Consider the following 21,429-nt stretch of genomic DNA (forward strand, 5'->3'; position numbering starts at 1 on the left):
GCCCATTCAATAGGAGAGATGGTGGCTGAACAATTTCAGAGTGGCAACAGTAAAAGATTTTGGTGGAGTTATACATTGAAAAGTGCACGGTGAATAAGTTATCAGTGTGATGTCTACCCCAGTGTCCTGAACTCTGCAACACAAGCCAAGTCAAGGCACAGCGATGGACGAAAATCACCCCGACTTTTAATGCACCAGTTGGATTGAAAGTTGGTAGAAATGAGATTTTTGCATTTCTCACATCAGAAATGTTGAAATTGTCACGTTTTCTGCTTCTCATTAGACTGTGCGCAAAGCTGGAGCTTTCCTTTGTTACTACTTTACCCCAAAGCCAGCAGAACCACCACATTTCATCCTTTTTGGTTGCTCAGCATGTAAAGCTAAATTTGAGCAATCTCTGTTGTCCTTCTTCGTACTATGACCTACCCCCCCCGGGACTGCCACGACAACCAAGACGAAAAACAGACTTAAACCCCGTCGAGCATGTATTTTACCTGCTAATAAGAATTAAGGGACCTCTAAAACAAACAACTAAAAAAGGGTGCAATGAAATGCAAAAGTATCACAAAAGAAGAAAGCAAATGTTTGGCGATGCCAATGGGTCACAGGCTTGTTGCACTTATTGCAAGAAACAGAAACTTGGGCTCACCAAAAAATGTTATGTTACGAACAACTATCTAATTGAAAGTCTGCACCCCGTCGTGGTGTAAAAACCTGGAAATAAAACCAAAAAAACAAACACAAATGTCTTTGACACAAATAAAAGCTCTGGTCTCTCTGTTTCAATATTTTTGAAAGGGTCGTGTATTTAAACTAAAAACTATAAATAAATGAGCTGGTTTGATGAAATCTCCTTTACAGTAGTATGTTGTCACTCGAGGCCGTTCTTGGGAACTTAAGCTGAAATCTTGGATGACTGCCTCAAAACAAATAACATTCAAATGGAAAAACACAACGTGAAAACTTCTAAGGTCATTTCCTCCCAACAAGTGGATTTGTTGTGTGTCAAAAATACAAAAATGACTTCATCCTGTCAAGTCAAACCAGTGTCAACATCAGGCTTACTTACCCCGGGTGTCTCCACTTCATCTCACCTCTCCTCAGTTGTTTACCTGTGCACAATCCTGACAAGCGCTGTCCTCCACTGTCAGACATGATCAGGACATGTGGCCGCTGGAAGCTCAGTGTCAGTTTGAGCAGGAAATGAGAGAGAAAATGTCTTCCAGCGTGTCACACCGTATTGAATGAGACTGAATGAGATGACTTAGGAAGCAGGTGATGTGTTTTTGCAGACTTACTGCACAAGCACTGAAAGCCAAATGTTCGAGCAGATGTTGAATGAAAAATATAGTTCAGCATGCAGATGTGCGTGACGTTTTATATTCGTTTCTCTATAGCAAAGGGTGCAGATGGGAACTGTGGAAATTCAAACAAGACAGCGTGATTGTGTGTTTACTGTGCATTTCTCGGTCGTCAAATACAGAGAAGCTCCCTTGGAGCTTCCATCAGATCTCACTGCTGTTTTAATCCACATGGTTGTCTGAGATGTGTTAGATAGATGAGCTACGTGCTTCCGTCAGCTTCCGTGTACTGTATTTCTGTGACATTCAACATGTTGTTGCAATTCCTCTTTGATAGCTTTTATTGATTGGAGGTACTATTTTTCACATGATGTATTTTTGACACATCTGTTCGCCTTTTTTTTCTTCTCTTCTCTTTTTCACAGATAAAATGTGACCAGTACTGGCCCAGTCGTGGCACAGAAACCTATGGTATGACCCAGGTGACCCTGTTGGACACCATAGAGTTGGCCACTTTTTGTGTGCGCACTTTCTCCTTGCACAAGGTAAATCAATTGCTTTCTATTTTCTTTTTACACATTTACAAGCACAAAGCAGATATTTACATCTTCTCTTTGCGAAAACAATAGTCTAACAAACCCGCGAGGACATGCACAAAATTCCCAAGTGTGTCTAAGCCAATGAATACAGCTGTTATATTTAAGCTATCATCAAGATCATCATAAGCTAATTCATAAACCTTGTTAAAATGAATACTTAATTCATGCATCATGAAGAAGTGCTTGTACTGTATTTGTGTGTGTGTGCGTGGGGGTGTGGGGGTGGGCGTGTGTGTGTCTGTGTATACTGTAAGATTGTGTATGGCAGCCTTCAGTTGTTCAGCCCACACTCACTTCAATGCATGCGTTATTGTGTGTCTGCCAAAGTGGGGCACTTAGGTGAAGTGCGCAGAAGAGTAACTCAATATACATAATTGGCAGATTGCTCAAGCTCACACAAACACACAGGCAGACAAAAGTTCCTACATTATGGAAGTTTTGCTCATGTAAGCATGGTTGGAAACCGTGGCCTGATTCCTGGGAGCTTCTCAAGATTACAGGAAGTCCTCGAGTTACGACATACTCGACCTATGACGTTTCGACTTTACGACGCCCGTGGCTCTTCCGCCATTTTGTCCCCAACACCATAGTTGTTCTGTATTTGTGTTTGTGTGCCTGGAGTATCTTTGCCTTTTTCGCCCTCCCCTTCTTCTTCTCCTGGCTCCTCTCAGCAGTAATAGCAAAGTACAGCATTTTATTGTTTTAATTGAATGTATTGTAACGTCTTCCAAAGACGTCAGTTTAGCTATCTCCTTTTTATTATTACTGACGCCAACTACAGAGCAACAAGCGTTCCGTCAGGAGCACACACAGATGTCCTCTCTCCTCTTCCCCGCACACCCCTCCAATCGAGCGGGTCACGTGATGCATTCGGTAAACTCTGAAACAACACAACTTAGCAAAACACAAACGTCACCAGGACAGCACAAATAACCCAATTTGTTACAGTATTTTACTTTCTTTTATATGAAGTATTTTGACGTAAATTTCAACTATAACTTACGCCGAAATTTCGGTTACATCACCAGCGTAGCAACGGAACTTGTGCTTAAATCGAGGACTTCTTGTAATAAAACTTGCCTTCAAGCATCCAATGTCAGGCATTTGCCTTCATTGCTCACGTTTACATTTGTAATCATTAACTCGCGGTTGAGTCATGCATCCGCAAGAAGATGGTGCATGTGTGTGTGTGTCTTCATGTATCTGCCTGTCTGTGTGTGTGTGGTCACATCCATTATTCATCCATTATTTTTTGCTATGCAGGAATTATGTGTGCATGTCAAAGTTGAATTACCTTTAAAGTGTTGTTTTTTATGGATGGTAATAGATTTGTGAATATTTGTGTTTAAAGTTAAATCTGGACTAATAGAATGGACATTTTTATCACTGTGGTATAAATGATAATCAGTAAGTAATCTTAAAACATTTAAAGCATCAGATTGTGGCATTACGTTTGGGACATTATTGTATTTACAATACAGTATTTTAATGATTTGATAGTTTCAGTTTTATAAATTTACAGACTAGTAGGGAACAGAAGTATATTTTAACAGATTTTTGTGCTTCTGCAAACACAGTTCTGCTGTGGGAGGTTCTGGTCACAAATGTTGACTCGACTTCATATATTTCATATATTTATTTTTTCATCACCAAGCTATGGGATGAAATGAGCTCAGATTCTATACAATATGTCTTTGCACAGATCCAATTAAAGCAAGGTCACTCGAATGTATATGTTTGATAATGTATGTGCAGCGCTTGTGTCCAAAAATGCATTTGATATTTTATTCTTAATCGAATTTTGGAAGTTAACAGTCAGTTAAGTTCTTAAACCATGTCACTTAACAGTTAGTCAAATTCCAAAATTCGATTGAGAATCAAATATGAAATGCATTTTTGGAGTCTAAAGGCTCACGTGAAACATGACTTGAAAAACTTGAAAAATAAAAGCCTTCCATAATTCTACACACTCATGTGTATGTTAACCATGTCCCATTTTCTAATGAAATACACTTGAAAAGACAAAAAGGCCCAATGAGAGATCAAATTTAAGTTTAATTAAAATGGACGTCACAAGCGCTGAACTTGTCACACATACATTATCATACATATACATTAGAGTGACCTTGATTTAATTGGATCTGTGCAAATACATATTGTATAGAATCTGAGCTCATTTCATCCCATGGCTTGGTGATGAAAAAATACATTTGGACGGATTTGTATATTTAGGTAGTAGAGGTTGGCGGCAGACGCACAAACAGTGCTTCTACAAAGCAGTGACCGCGGTCAAAATCTATATGTATGCGTTTCAGGCAGTGAGGCTATAATGTCTCCTCACAAGTAGCAGCCGATTCCTTGTCACGTTTTTGCTGCCAGCCTCAGCAACAAAATCAGGGAGTGTCCAAAGAAAACCCCATAAAAATAAGAACTAGGCCAGTTTGCTTTTAATTACTGCACTCATTTATTCATGTATTCAGCAAGGGAAAAAACTCTGTCAGGAAAGCAGAAAGGCGGCATTGAAATGCAAACAGTATCTCCATAAGAGGAGAGGAGGGGAGGACAGAACCATGAAGGGATTTCTCTTCTCTCATACTGCGCAAAGACTCCTTCTCTGGATCCTTTTTCTTTCATGTGTTGGTAAAAACGTCTGTATCTTACTAAAATCTATTAAAAAAAACTCCTTTTATACCAACTGTAAGAAAAAAAATGAACGTTGAAAATTTAACCAACAAAATCATTGTCAGTAAAAGAAGCTAAACCAATGAATGCATATCAGTAAGTGTGAAGTCAGGTTTGTACTGTCAAAGTGCTGCACACAATTCTGAATAGAGTGAATAGGCTCAATGGGGGGGAAAAAGTGTCTTGCCCTATTTAACACAACTCTCTTTGTTCTATTCAGAATGGATCCAGCGAGAAACGTGAGGTTCGCCAGTTCCAGTTCACAGCGTGGCCTGACCACGGTGTGCCAGAATACCCGACACCCTTCTTGGCCTTCCTCCGTAGGGTCAAGACCTGCAACCCGCCTGATGCTGGACCCATCATCGCTCACTGCAGGTCAGCAACAGAAACTGTTTGTATCTTGTATATAAAATTGGATTCATATTTTTTCCCTACAAGAAATTCACATTAAATATTCTGTTGTAGAATAACATGAATCATGAATGTGTCTAATGTGAGTGACTTGCACAGCCCACTCAGTAGCATTATCCTAAGTGGTGAATGCCACCAAAATACTTGATTCGCATCAATTTTTGGCACCCTTGCACTTGGTGTGATGCTTAAGGTTAAAAATTTGTGCCAGGGTTATGGTTTTTTTTTACTTTGTCTTTTCTAACAGCTGCACAATTTCTGAAAGCAGGTATATTGTGTTTTGTTTTGTTCACAATTTAAAACAGTTCCCAGCCGCGTCTGAATAATGTGTAGGGCATGCTTTTGACAAAATGCCCCAAAGATGAAAAAATGTAATCATATTTTTTTGTATTGCAAAAATGACGCCATTGTACATGCCAGCCCTCTCATGTAAGTGCAAGCGGCCCTCATCCCACATAATATTTCACCTTCAAAAATGGAAATATTGTGATAGAGTGCTTAGCATGACCAAAATCATAATAAAACCATAGTAAAAATACCATAACACTTCTGTCCAAAGACAAACTTTCACATGTGTTTTTTTTTCTGAACCGCAGAGGTAAATCATGTTTTGTTTGTTTTTGCAGATGCAAACATGAACATCCATTTTATTGGATTTAAAGCGAAAGTCAAACCAAACATTTTAATTCATTTAGTCAGTTAAAAAATACAACCAACACATAGTGAACTGTTGCCATTATTAAGTGCATGCTGCATATTAAACATTTAGCACCGAACAAAATGGCATATCTCCTCCTCCTGTAAAGTTTTATGGATTGAATAATACACGTAGACAACCATTCTCAGTCTTTCTTAGCTGTTGCAGATCTTTTCTCTCTCAAGTGATCACATCATCTTCCCCTTCAAAGCACCACTTTTATTCTGCTCCCATTCTCTCCATGTCTGTCTCTTGTTTCCCTACGCCATCAAAAAGACTCACCCTAATCCGATCCCATTTTTCATGTTTCTTCCTCTTTTTTTGCCCTGTAGCCTTTAACAAATTATAGTTCTCAAAAAGGCTTATTCAAAGCCATCCTTTTTGTCAAGATAAGAAGACCCCAATCAGTCCAAAGCATTACACTATAAAACTGAAATGACAGCTTGTGTACGGTCTACAGTATTGTTTTTAATGCATTTTTAGCGCATTCCGTCACTATCAGAATACATTCACAGGACACAACATTAGGTGCCCCTGTACTCTATGATCAAATCCAGTACAATACAGAAGCTGTGTCAAAAATCACGCCATGATGAAGAAAAGAATATGGCAACTGGAAATAATCATTTAATAATATGTGTATTATTTTCAGTTTGCTTGTACTGTATCATACTATGCTAATGCTTCAATTCCTGTAAATGGGACAGCTATCTGCCTTGAATCCTTGGTTTGAGAGACAGCCAAATGATAGCGTGACTGGGGTTGGAAAAAGAGAACATTTAGGCCTTCGAAATACAAATAGTAATTTTCCTTTGTTGCTTTCCAATGAAAAGCTTGTGGAAATATTTCAGGTTTGTTCTTATTGTTCATTTCAAATTTAAAAACTCCAAACTTTTTTCTTTCAACCACAACAATAGGCATTACGCACGTAATTCTATCAACAGGAATGGTACTAATAATAATCATAAAGAGATTTTCCACAATATGTTGCCTTTGATAGGCAGATAGGGTAATTATTTGAAATATCTGCCTGTATAAGTGCAGTTCCACACCACTGCAGATGATACACTGTGTCAATCAAAACCTTTTTTTTCTTTTATTTCATTTCCCTTCTCTCCCTTTTACACATATATACAGTATAGAGTAGCTTACATTGTAGTCCATCTTGTAGTGTGGTAAATAAAAGTTGCTGTATTACAGATGTGACATTATTCACTAAAAATACATCTATAGGGCCCTACCAACATAAGACAAAAAATAAATTACCGGTAAATTCTGCATATATTTTTTTCTCCTTTCTACAGTGCTGGTGTTGGTCGGACGGGTTGTTTCATTGTCATCGACGCCATGCTCGAGCGAATCAAGCACGAGAAGACTGTTGACATTTACGGCCACGTGACACTGATGCGCTCCCAGCGCAACTACATGGTGCAGACAGAGGACCAGTACAGCTTCATCCATGACGCATTGCTAGAGGCGGTGGCCTGTGGCAACACTGAGGTGGCGGCCCGCAGCCTCTACTCCTACATCCAGAAGCTGGCCCAGGTGGAGAGCGGCGAGCACGTCACTGGCATGGAACTTGAGTTCAAGGTACGAGGATGTGACCGGAAGCATTGATATTTATCCTTGAATTAAAACAGGATACATGAGAATCATTTAATTCCAGTAAATTTTATACTATAAAATTATTTTCTTGAGATGACTACCGTATTTTCCGGACTATAAGCCGCACCGTTATTTAAGCCGCACCTACTCTATTTCTAGAACATTTTGGGGAAAAAAACTTAAGATGCACCTTTATATAAGCCGCACCTATCTCTGTTGAAAACTTTTATATTTACTGCATTTACAGAACGATTATGAACTGTAAATGTACATGTATGTACCTGAGCAGATTATTTCCTAATAGTGCCTTTTAACACTGCAGCAACGATTAAAACAGAAGAGAACGAAGAGAAAATAAACAGTACTTATCTTCATTTCACTGCCGACTGCCGCTCCAGTTTGTCAGCTAATGTCCACCAGACTCCACCATCTATTGTTCTGCTACATTCGACATATGAACCTTTCTCGTTTTATGTTAATAAAGTCAGCCAATCCAACACACGACAACGTGCTAAATCAACAATAGCATTTCACATCGAAACAACAGAACAGACGTAACATCAGTCAATCGCATTCATGTGCAATTCACGGACCTCTAGGAAAACATAAAATCAAAGCATTACAGCACCTAATGCAATAACCTAGTCTATGGTGCCCTCGCCTGTTGAACTCCTCCACCTGCAGTCACATCCAGTTAATGGTAAATGTATTGTATTAAATTGTACTGTCATTCCGGTTAGAGTGCCCCGAGCGGTGGAAGAAAAATCCACAGAATAGCCGCACCAGACTATAAGCCGCATGGCTCAAAATATAGGGAAAAAGTCGCATCTTATAGTCCGGAAAATACGGTAATCAAAAAAACGGTTTAAATGACGTATGATCAATTATTAAAACACAAGAAAATGTATATGTAGACACGAGCAAAGACATTTTTGTTCAACATTGTATTTACAATATTCTAATTCACTTGAAATGGGATTAGTGAAAGTGTAATTGCACTTTCTTCCGGGGAAGAATTAAATCATTCAGAATTTTATGGCACTTTCACAGTGCCCTTCATTTTGTGTTGTTACCTTTTTATGTTATGATCCTGAAAACTGCCTGTAGATCATCAGCACAGTAAGTGCGCTTAAGACAAACTAAATTTGAGCAGAGTCAAAAGGCTGCTAAAAATGTCTAACACTGGAAGGTTTTGGTCCTTTCCTAGTCAAAATTAAGACCCTTTAATTGCAATGCAATTCTGTTTAAAAGAGATTTTGCCAGCCTTGTTGACTGGTCTTTGCTATAGATTTTACAGTAGATGATTCCAGATGGACAGGGGCAAACGTTACCATAGATAGAACAGTACAAAACACATTCTTATTATGCCTCTACAGACAGGAAAGATGGCCAGGCTGCACGGAAATCCTTCTCATTGCCAGCTGTTAGAAAATTTAATAGCTTGTAGAACTTTTTGATCTATTTTAAGCAAACGGAGGGGGTGGGGGCTATGCCATCGCTCAGATGGCAGTGAATAAAACAATAAGGAGAGCGGGTGCCTCTTTTCACATTGTATTTGCAAGTCTGTCTCTGTAAATGTGTGCCGCAATTGGTCGTGTGTTCCACAAGCATTTGCTAAATATTGTTACTGTATGCTTTCTGACCACCATTTTCTCACGTTGCCATACCAACAGATTATGTTAAACCTTAAATGACTTTTATAAAAGAACATTACGTTAAAAAGTACTTTTTCATGATGTCCTTACTTAAATTGCTTGAATAACACCTAAGGTCAATTTGGAGTCTTCTCAGAATTTTATCATGATGTTTTTATAGTCACTCCAGTAAATACCTGTTTGGTAGCAAAAATTCCTGTAACTCTGCCATCAATTTATTAATTCTTAACTGCTGACTTTGAATTACCAACATACATCTCACATGTTAATTTGAGTGTAATGCTCATGTTAGTCATCTTGCCATTTGCCATTCACCAGCATGACACAATAAGTGTGCTGGTGTGTTTCCACTTAGTGAGGCACAGCCGTGATGGAATCACCGGGTGAGTAACAGATGATAATGCTGAGCTGGTGTCAGGAGTTGAACAGGGCATAATCATGTTCACTCTAAAGTCTATATTAAGTTTGAGAGGTGGACGGGAAGGAGGCTGGGAGTGGCACATTATTGAAGGTGATGCTATGGTTGATGAACAAAGAAAGTACTGCATTTAGCCTCATGATGAGGAGAGTCAAAAAAAGATGAAAGAAGGGGGTATCGCTCTTACTATAGCGTCATTTTCCTGTGAAAAAAGCCTAGATCCAATTTTGGAAACTTTTTTTTTTTTCACATTTATGCGATTACGCGGAAAAACACCATTCATGTAAAAATTTGAAAAATGAAAAAATTCGAGATAAGTGTTTTTTACGATATGTAAGCGACGATATGTAAGATTTAGGTTGGTAGTGGAACATTAAAAGGTGAGAAAGAGTCTTGTACTTAAATGCAGGTACTTGCACAGGATTGAAGGAATACAATTAAGATGACCGTCGACATGCACAACAATTCCTGTATATATTTCTGTTTCAACAATTATTGCCAAAATCTTATCCCTAGTTTCTGATATGATACCACCACTGCACTAATCCTTGTTGGGTAACATGCCACGCCTAATGCTTAACCCAGTCTACTGTTCTATAAATGGAAAGGAACTGGCATGTTGGTTTAGAGATACCCTTGATGCTTCTCCGCTCTGTTGCATGGAGAGTTTGGCCAGCGCTGGATCTGATTCACGTAGCCACTGTAGTGGTTGGTGATATAGCTGAGCGCCTCTGTAGTGCTGCCAGGCCACCTCAAGCCCATCCAGGTCCCTGGTGGAGCGCTGATCAAAGGCATGGCCGAAGCAGGAGGGATGAAGGGATGGCAGAAAAGAGGAAAGGCTGAATGAAATCCAAGCGAATAGGTGTTCGTCATAAAGGGGAATTGGGGAAGCAATGCTGCAATCTAAAAATCGACCCCGCTCACATAGAAATGCCCCAAGAACATAAGGCACTGTTTGAAGAACATTGTGTGGATAAGGTCGGCCACATCAACTGTTTTGAAACTCGTTTAGCTTACATTCTTCTGTCAGTTTTTTACAAACTTTTACAATGGCTGGTACATTTGTGACTCCTGACTGTGATGCAGAACAAGCCACTCAAAAACCTGTTATCAACATGATCCTTACGGTTATTTTGAAAGAAGCATATAACAGACATTTCATTAAGACACCTGGGACCTGTTTTAACTTGTGAAAAAAAGGCACATCTCCTTAGAAATGCGTAAGACGCAACTCACAATGTACACATCATCGCTGTCCTGTGAAAAACACTTACGTCCATTTTTTGCTTTTTTAACTCATTCACTGCCAGACATTTTCAGACACTTTTTTACCATAACATTTGAAAAAGTTAAAAAAAAGTAAGTTCCTGGGACTGAATGGCTGGACTGTGAAAAGACAAGTCAATTTGTCATTGGCAGTGAATGAGTTAAAATTTTTACGTGAATTGGGTTTCCGCGTTACAGACATCCCATTAACGTGAAAATTTTAAAAATGACTAAATTGGGCATACGTGTTTTTCACAGGAAAGTGAAAATATACAGAATGTTAACATTTGTTGGTCTTTTCAAGACATTTGAATGGGCCAATGGTAGTGTAGTTATCACATAGCTGACCTAAAGGAGACATGTAATGCATGTTTTGACCATTTAAAACAGGTTTAAAACAGGTTCCAGGTGTCTTCAAGAAATGTCTGTGAATGTCTGTGTTAACAACATGGCTGTGGCACGCTTTTGTCAAATTACCTAACGGATTGAGAGTCAAGCATATTTTTACAGCATCTTTCTTGCCATAGTGAAATTGGCTCCTTTTAGGAGCACATTTGTCTCATGCTATACACCAATGTGTATATATATATGTACTGTATATAGTCCTGCTTTCTTTAGATTGACAGCCAGGGAATTTTGCCAGTGCATCTCTGCCAGCCTTTTCTGCCACGCTCAGCGATGAGTGTTCGCACTGACCTACTGCTTAAGTCTACAAGCAGAAGCAGAGTATGCAAAAACAAGCAAGTGCCCAACACAAAAAAAAAACATTTTTGTTTGGCAAATGGACACATCGCCAATCATAAGCCCCCCAGAAAGCTGTTCAGATTCAAAAGCACAGGCTAACTATGTAGAACAAATTTATGTTACACGTCATCTGAAGCACAGTTGAGATTTGAATATAGTCAAGTGTCTATGAGGCAGAAATTGAATACAGTACACCAACTGCTAACTAAGCTTTGGAGATGCACAGGTAACAACACTTGTTTAATTTGCACACCAGCCCGCATAGGCACCAAGCTAGGGCACGTTTTATTTCCATTACCATTTATTAAGCCACACACTGTAAACTTTTTGATCCAAACATTAAATTTAACAATTTCCGCATGGATGACACAGTTCTTGTAGTCATTCAACGGATAATTGCTGGATCATTTTTATCCTTACTTTGAATATCCCTCTGCAAGCCTTTTTTTTTTCTTGCATACATTGCAACAATTATCAAGGAGTTGAGGAGGGGAGCGACCCACTTTTCAAAGAGTTTGCTGTTTCCTTCGTTCTTTATCTACAAGCTTGTTTATGTGTGTTTGTGTTTGGCATAGATCCCCACAACAGATATCGACCCCCCCTGACTCCATGATTTACAAAAGAGGACAAACATATTGAATTACCATACTTTCTGCGGAATGCATACTTAATAAGCAGTGACCCTTTAAAGCTGTAGCATGATTGTGTTTTGACAATCAGATTGGTGGTCAGATGCACAGGTGGCATACAAAGTATTTAGTCTATATTACCTTTATCTGTCCTCCACCGATGCTCACTGTCCTCTAGTCTCTCTCCTCTTTCATCCCTTTTAAAGTACTTTGGTCTCTGCCAGTTTCCTTTTTTTTTATCCACTTCTTTGACTGTTCTTGTCCGCTGTTCATTTATCAATATATTCCTCCATTTTTTGCCTTGCCAGCGTTTGGCCAACTCCAAAGCCCACACGTCGCGCTTCATCAGTGCCAACCTACCCTGCAACAAGTTCAAGAATCGCCTGGTCAACATCATGCCGTATGAGACCACGCGTGTCTGCCTGCAGCCGATCAGAGGCCTGGAAGGATCTGACTACATTAATTCCAGCTTTATTGATGGATATAGGTAGGATGATGTGGTTGTCTGTATTGTCAGGACATTTTTTTTTTTTTCAAGTTTTTTTCAAGTTTGCATTACTGGCGGGATGGGTTTTGTGTGTGTGTATATATATATATATATATATATATATATATATATATATATATATATATATATATATATATATATATATATATATATATATATATATATATATATATATATATACATATATATGTATATATATATATATATATATATATATACATATATATGTATATATTAGGGATGTGCGCGACTAGTCGTTTAACCGTCTACGATTTATTAAACTTTTAGTATTTTACTAGTCGGTTAAACGCTGCATTATCACGCATCTTGTTCCTCACGTCTCTCTGCCTCTGTAAACAAGCCAAGCACCAAGAGAGGGAATTGCTCCGCTCTCCCCCGCCCACACGCACACAGTAGTAGGGAGCGGGGACACTAAGTTTGAGGAAGAATATTTAGAAAAGTAAATTCTGAAGGTGTCGAATCTCCCACGAAAAACAACGGCACCGTTTGGCAGTATTTTGATGCAGCAGATGACAACAAGGTCGTCTGTAGGCTTTGTAAGCATAAACTCGCTTACAACCACTCTCCCGGAGCGATGAGAAACCACATGTGCGGCGCGCAGCCTCGGGCACCTGCCGCCGAAGCTGCGAAGCAACAATAGCACGTTAGCTCGCCCCCAGTCGTGCTCAGCTCCTCGTCCCGGCCGGCAAGGGTGGGCAGCGGCGGCGGCGACTCTGGGCGGGGCGGGCCCCTTCCCACAGATCTCCACAGCTGCAGCAACCGCTGGGACACCGCAGTGGCAGCAGTCGCCCTTCGCGGGGTCGGTAATCCGGGCCGGTCCGGCCGGCTCATTCGGCCGGCGCGGCCTCGATGCGGCTCATGACCCGAAGTCAGAATCGGCTAAATACGTCTAATTGCAATATTGAGCCAACAAGTTCAATACACAAATGCACATATCTAGCTAATATTTAGCTTATATCATGCGTAGCTGCAGCTACTGTACATACAGATACATCAGGTACCATATCATTACATACATTGCTTAGATTAGATAGACTTTCCTTGCTTTCCCATAAAATGCAGCGTTGTTTGTCATATATATTTTCTTTCTAAAGCAAGACAAGGTTAGCCAATCAATTGGTGTTCAGTAGCATGCTTTCAGTAACAGCTGCAATATTGTATTGTCTTGAATTTCTAAAAAATAAAGCTCTTATGAAAAATAATACAAAAACATTTATTAAAATAAATATAAATATAGAATGTAAATTAACAAACTGTCCTGAATTTGTGGGCTAAAATAGCCCCTACTGTAAATACACAAAACATTAGCATTTTCAACTTTGAATTCAATATGTATTAAATTTCAAGTTTTCTTGCTAATAGACTAGTTGGCGGGCAAATTAGTCGAAATTCCCATCCCTAGTGTGTATATATATTTATATATATATATATATATATACCTTCGTCATCATCCCTCCATCCTTAATCGTCTTCTCCATCCTTGTCCTTTTAAAGTGCTTCCATCCTTACTTTTAGTGAGGTACCCCCCCCCAAAAAAAAAAAACGTCCGTGCATGACAATGTGGGAGAGATGCTAACAGCAGAGGTTTTAGAATTCATAAACATTATTTAAAGTTTATATAATTTTTATATGTGTGTTTATGTATGTGTGTGTGTTATTTATGATACAATGTTACGTAACAGAACATGTGACTGTTTTTCTAAAGGCAACAGAAAGCCTACATTGCCACACAGGGCCCTCTGGCGGAAACTACAGAGGACTTCTGGAGAATGCTCTGGGAGAACAACTCCACCATTGTAGTCATGTTGACCAAACTGAGAGAGATGGGAAGGGTATGACATTAACTCACACACTCAAACCGTTGTTTCATTGGTACGGTCAAGACATTCAAAGAAGCCACGATTCAACGTCTTCATCTGTTGATACAGGAAAAGTGTCATCAGTATTGGCCAGCAGAGCGCTCTGCTCGGTATCAGTACTTTGTGGTGGACCCTATGGCTGAGTACAACATGCCTCAGTACATCCTACGAGAGTTCAAGGTCACAGATGCCAGGGTGAGATGATCAGAACCGCAAATCAAGATCAGTGTCACCGGCTTTTATCATTTGCACCAAATCTTTTAGGAACCGTAAGTGGTAAACACAGAGGGCGAAGTGGGCCTATTGTTGAGAATACATTTCTGAGCCCAATTATCTGGGATGATTTGAAATGGCACCAACACTGCAGCATCAACGTAGAAATGCTTCTGTTCTCCAACTAGGCGGACATAGGCAATGATTTCCCTAGCTGTGTGGCAGCTAGTTAGTTAAATGTCCCCCTGTTGGTAAAGGAACATGTTGCATGCCATACACCCGTCACACGCGTGTGTCACATTGCAGTATGCACATAACCATGCGCAGATACATCGTGGTAATTGCGTATGAATGCAGTGTTAGCTGGTCTGCCAACAACATTCAACCATCCAATTATTTTTATTCATATCCATGAACTCTGCAGTACACGAAAACACTGCTGATGCCATAGAAGAATGATATTCAAATCTTAAGATAAAAGGTAAAGAAAAGCTAATTCAACTATATTTACTAAAGCATAGGCCCACAATTTAACAGCACCAAATTGTATCAGTTGTCCATCACATTACAAATATAACCTGCAGCAACATTTAATTTTCCTTTGGTCCTGCCCTTCTGCAGTGTGTAGGACAAAAAAAAAAAAAAAAAATAGTATTTTCATGTTATTGTTTAACTTTGCGAACTGACAAACATGCAAAATGAATGGAAATATAACTTCCCTATCCGAGGTCGCAATACTAATCATTTGTATTTGTTATAATGAGGTCAACAAGCGGAGCAAAGAATTTTGTCTATGAGAAGACACGTGTATATCTGGTGCCACAAGCAAGTGCACGTTATTCGTCACAGTAATATCTATGGGATAAAAATCAATTTTAACACCACTGTAAAAATATGATGGTTCAGCATTGTCGTTTAGTCTCCTAGGACCTTGAATTATGTGAGAAGAGCAGCGGCAGCAGCAACCTAACTAACATTCACATCATCAATGTTAGAGACAAACAACCATGAGGGAGCTTGAAATTGAGTGTGCAACTTATTTTTCAAGAGGATAAGACTGTGGGCATTGTAGAGAAGTGCTTCAATTGTAGAGAAAAGCGTGTCGGTTCTCTGATTTAGGTTCCGAAAAACAAAGTGGGAATAAACTAGAATTAACCCCATATAGTCGTGTATGTGCTCACATATTTGTTTGACTAAATGAGGGTATGCTTGCACACATTCTGTTGCAAAGTAATAGAACGCCTCAACACTCACATCTAGCCAGCCAGTCACGTATTTAATCACACAATTTGACATGCAGCGTGGGCCCTCAGGTTGTGTGTTAAAATCCCCCCCCCCACCCCCCAACTGAGCACGTGGCCCATTGTGTTGTCGTTGCCTCTCTCGTTTTATTTTTAATCCTCCTACTGAGGCGTAATGTTTTGCAGATGAAAGACAAAGGGTAAAAAGAAAGGAAACATGCTATCCGTACCAAAACATGAAGACAAACATGGCATGTACAAAACCAGGTGGCGTGTGCAGATTACTGTGATAGAATCACTGTATTTAAGAACACTTTGTGGCATGTGTGCTGTTGGAAACACCAGAAGCTACATATTTTTTTTTTTTATTTTAAAAAGGGAATATTGTGGAGGGCGGCACGGCGGTCGACTGGTTAGCACGTCCGCCTCACAGTTCAGAGGTCGTGGGTTCGATCCCGGCTCCGGCCTCCCTGTGTGGAGTTTGCATGTTCTCCCCGTGCCTGCGTAGGTTTTCTCCGGGTCCTCCGGTTTCCTCCCACATTCCCAAAACATGCATGGTAGGTTGATTGGACACTCTAAATTGCCCCTAGGTGTGATTGTGAGTGTGGATGTTTGTTTGTCTCTGTGTGCCCTGCGATTGGATGGCAACCAATTCATGGTGTCCCCCGCCTACTGCCCGAAGACTGCTGGGATAGGCTCCCGCGACCCTTGTGAGGATAAGTGGTATAGATAATGGATGAATGGAATATTGTGGATTTGATTATATTATTATCGGTCAGTGAAATTCTTCTAAATCAGTCATGTAATCTGCATACTCACGTCAATGTACTGTATGGATAATACATAACAAAGCAAATCCATGGTATTACAGTGAATATTTGTAATAATGTTATCTATCAATTTAACGTGATAATTTCCATAGAAACCACGAAAATAGTTTTATTTGATGGTAACCTGACAAATCATACTGTATACTTCTGAGTACCGTAAACGTATTTGTTTGCATATTTGTACTTTTACATCTGAACCACTGGAGACAATTACAGCAATGTGGTTGACAGAAGCGGGGACATCAGTTTCTATTTTCGTCATCCAAACCCACATCCTGCTAAACTAGTCATCTAGTCTTACGTCTTAAACCTCCACGCCCTCCGCCAAACACTCATCCATCAAATGGTGCTATCGATCGCCTCACAGGATTATACTATTCTACACGCTGTCTAAGACAAGACCCGTGTCATGACGATGCACTATTGATCAGCTTCAAGTGGGAGCCATCACACGCTACACGCCAACAAAACCGGCAGGAGAGAAAACTGACACAGTTGGGGAGACAAGGATACATTTCATTAGACATCACTTTCAACCTATACAATTGCTCGATGGTGTGTTTAATTTTGACCCCCAAAAAATTTACCATTAGTGGTTAAGGTACTCTTATTTGGGAATTTAATCCTTTGACCATTTTTAATGAGGTATGTTTTTCTGTCCAGTATTAATCTCATTAATATCCAACTCAGCATATTGCTTGTCTCCCTTCAAATCTTCACATATTTCTCCACATGCTGGCAACGCAAACATGCCCACGACCCTAGTGAGGCTAAACGGTTCCAAAAGTGAATGAATTAATGGAATTTCAATCAGAAATATTCTAAGATATTTGCGATAGCTAATTCAAAGGTGCGCCACATACCAGTGAACACTTTGCAGGGACTACACACTCACCACTCATCTCCAATTATTTGTATTTGCACTATGTGTCTTTTTTAACGACTGTATGTGTGTTTTTATGTACTGTAGGTATTCTGCACTCTTTCTTGACTACTCACTTCTTCCATGTTTCGGCAGGATGGCCAATCCAGGACAGTAAGGCAGTTCCAGTTTACCGACTGGCCAGAGCAAGGCGTTCCAAAATCTGGCGAGGGCTTCATCGATTTTATTGGCCAGGTGCATAAAACCAAGGAGCAGTTTGGACAGGATGGACCAATCTCTGTCCACTGCAGGTGGGAGCACTATTACCTTGGTTATGAAAACAAAAATACATTGAACATGAACACTTGATGATATAGATAATGGATGGATGGAGAACAAACCCTGCATCACATGACAAACTGAAATCCAAAGACAGTCACTTTTTTTTTTTTTTTTTTTTCACCAACACGATAGCCTACCACCTCCTGTGGCGTAGCCCTCACAGCATCACCAAGTATTATTCTCCTTCTCTTTTTGCCATGGTAATGCTGTAGACCTCCACAGGCCCATTTCTTTCATAATTGATAAGGCTGAGATGCAGCTTGGCATTTGCAAAGAGGAGGAACATGAAATAAAACAGCCATTCTTTTTGTTTTTATGATCCATGATGGATTCTAATACCCGGGGTGTAGATTCCAAGGTAACCTACATCATTAACTCGGCATGCTAGATTTGGGGAGAAACTGATATTTGCTTGTGGTCATGATACAGAGCTCAGATTATTCATACAGTATTTAGCGATGAGCCTTGAGAAGAATTCATCTTTTACATTTTCTAACTAGAAATTAGACAACCCTCATTTCCTGATGATTGTTTTTATGGGACAAAAAAAGTTTGGAGAAATGTGCTGAGATACAGAAGCGTGATCACAAGAATTTAGTATGAAATTATTTATTATTATACCAATTGTTACATTAGTTCCAGGATTTATTTTTTTTTATGATACCCGGAAAAATACAAGGTGAAGTGATACATTTGTTTCCCAAAATAATTTTCATATTGCATTTTATTTCATGCACAAATCATGGAAAAATTACAGGATATTAATTCAAATGTGTTTTGAAGAACCGTCATCCTCCACTTGAATTCTTGTGAGAGCTGCTTTAGGACAGCTTCAAAGTCAACGATCAAACGCATTAACAATATGACTCATTTTCTTGCTGTCACATAAATATGTTTTACTTTTCTGAAAGAGGCATTGGAGCTTGTTTTTTTCCACATTTGTGTCACACGGGTGCAATGACATCATCAAACATAACGTCACCTTTCTCCATGGTAGGAAGCTGATGTCACCAACCATCAGATGACCTGCTGAGATTTGTAAGCTTTTTAAGTGGAGGTCTTGTAAATTGAATTCTAAGGAAAATCCATAACCATTTTATAGGCCCAAAGTTTTCTAAATTATCATAATAAAATTAGGGCTGTCAAAGTTAAAGTGTTAACTATGGAGATTAATTTTAATTTTATATCGCATTAAAATAAAAATGAAAAAATAAAAATAACTCCGTTAATTCAGTTTTATTTACATCCTGTGGCAGTTGACCTCTGTTCACTTTTACGTAGTTTTACTTTAAAAAGTTGCTTGACGGCTCATTGGAGGAATCCAAAGTAATTTGCACACTTTGTAAAGCCAAATTCAAGTACCATATTAGTTACATCTTTGTTGTATCATTCAACTGTTGTATTTTATAGAAAAAGAAGCGTATTCAAGGATCAAAGAAAGCTATTAGAACAGTCTTTGAATCAGTATAATTATACTTTAAATTTTTTCGCCATTAATTCCAAGATTGTACTCAAATAAATATTGGTTCTAAGCTTCGTAAAAAAAAAATTTGGTTGAAAAATATGATCAATTGTGATCAATTATGGAAAATTGTGCGATTAATTAGTTTAAAAAATGTAATCGCTTGACAGTAATAAATAAAATATAATGAGATTAAATGCAGTTATTTTTATGGAACTACTGTAATCCCTTAACTAGTACTTCTTGCTCTGAAGTTTATTTTTCATTGGTTTCATAAGCAGAATTATACAACACTACTTTTATCTTATGTGAAGAGATGGGTTAAGGAAAAAAAATCTTTCAGACTTGAAAAAGAGATATTTCACTTCTTAATAGTATGAAAAGATGGTCTGCACTCTGCACCTCATCTGTCATTCCAATGGTAAAATAATATACCGAGTGGGTGAAAAGTAACTTCCAAACAACTCCCTTCAAGCCCTTTGAAAGTATCTTCCTCTAACCACCATTTGATTTCTAAACCCATACAAAAAGTTAACATGAAATCTCAATTACTTCATGTTTTAGAAGTATTTTATTCAAGGAGTTATTTTTCCATCCACTAGCTTTTTATTTGTTTTTCTCTGTTTGTATCCAACCTATCTTTTTGGAGTACGTGTTATTCAGCGTTTGATACCACGATTGGATTCTTTGCAGCCACCTTGCTTTGTCATGTCTTGGTTGAAGGCATTGTCCCTTTCCTTAGTCGGCGCCTTCCTCATCTGTCATCCCAATTTCTAGTTCCTAATCCTCTGCTCTGCTCCCTCATTTCATTTCCATCCATTCAATCACCCAGCCATCCTTTGTTCCGTTCCCACCAAGCCCTCCACTTCTCCCCCCGCCTCCACTTTTTTTTTCTCAGCCACTATCTAATAGACCTTTGTGCGTTTTGTCATTAATTGCCTGATTACGTTCTGTGAATGGGAGACTCCAAATCCTCTCAGTCGGCCACGGCTGGTCCACCCTTTCATATTTGGAGAGCGGATGCTACTGGTGAGAGCGGAGCGCTGGGAAGAGGAGTTTGAGTCCATGTGACAAAGCCGTGATCGACTCCCCTGGAAGCGGCTTTGGGTGGCCTAAGCGATACAGCAGGAATGGAAGTCAGTGAGGATGTTCGTGGGTGGCTGGAGAGATGGGTCAGCTCAGAACAACGATGTTTGATATCATAAAGGGTTTTTTTTGAATGGATCCAAAACACTTTGGTCTTTAAGTGAGTTTTGTTCTCTGAAACGGACACACACAAGACATGCCCACGAGCACTCCAGCCATCACTTTCGTTGATCAGTCGACAAAATAGCTTTAGCATTTGGAGGAAGCCCAAATAAAATTGTTGTCATATCAATTATTGTTCCTTTGGTGGAGTGGAAGTCATTTCACAGCAAAGCAGCTTAGAGAGGCAGCTTTGAAGTATTTACGGATTCCAGTTTAAGACTCAAGACTGTATTTCTGGACAGCAGCTGCAGCTAGGAAGATGTCAAAATGTTTGTGTTATTCATCTGACAAGTAGATTGGTGGCATCCTTGTCATCATTACTGTGACCTGGTCTACTTGATTGATGGTAGTCAAGGTTTTCAATTAGTTGCCCTTTGTCAGCCAAGATGTTGAATTGCGCCACATGCATTTTAGAAGAGGCTAAAGATTATTGTATTTTATTTGCAAGAGCTCTTAATTTTGCAGGCCTCAGGTTGCGGCTTGCCCGTGTGTAAGTACACGGGCCTACATTTTATTTCGATGCTTTATTAATTCATTGTGGTGTTCTGTTTCGTAGTGCTGGTGTGGGCAGGACTGGCGTCTTCATCACCCTCAGCATCGTCCTGGAGCGAATGCGTTACGAAGGCGTTGTTGATATCTTCCAGACGGTGAAGATGCTCCGGACACAGCGGCCAGCGATGGTCCAAACTGAGGTCGGATGGCCCATCACACACACACAAATAAATCCATTCATCACCATCTTTTAAGACATAACTACAAGATAGTTTAGCAGTTGTGCTTTGTAACTTAAACAAGAGTGGTGGAAAATTTGATCCAAATTTGCCTTCAAATAAAAA

General features: G+C 39.4%; 1 protein-coding gene across 1 annotated transcript in view; it reads left to right on the top strand.

The window, feature by feature from the left end:
• Nucleotides 1–21,429, top strand: part of ptprsa (protein tyrosine phosphatase receptor type Sa) — a 174,802-nt gene that overhangs the window by 149,042 nt on the left and 4,331 nt on the right. Inside the window, exons 28-35 of the mRNA XM_086048481.1 lie at nt 1,727–1,846; nt 4,803–4,957; nt 6,995–7,280; nt 12,316–12,494; nt 14,242–14,368; nt 14,465–14,590; nt 17,698–17,852; nt 21,150–21,285. Of these exons, the coding sequence (XP_085904607.1) occupies nt 1,727–1,846; nt 4,803–4,957; nt 6,995–7,280; nt 12,316–12,494; nt 14,242–14,368; nt 14,465–14,590; nt 17,698–17,852; nt 21,150–21,285 (1,284 nt within the window). The remainder of the gene's footprint in view (nt 1–1,726; nt 1,847–4,802; nt 4,958–6,994; nt 7,281–12,315; nt 12,495–14,241; nt 14,369–14,464; nt 14,591–17,697; nt 17,853–21,149; nt 21,286–21,429) is intronic.

This window comes from Filicampus tigris, chromosome 12 (genome assembly GCF_054856515.1).
Source record: "Filicampus tigris isolate MCC_2025a chromosome 12, RoL_Ftig_1.0, whole genome shotgun sequence".
NCBI classification, from domain to species: Eukaryota; Metazoa; Chordata; class Actinopteri; order Syngnathiformes; family Syngnathidae; genus Filicampus; species Filicampus tigris.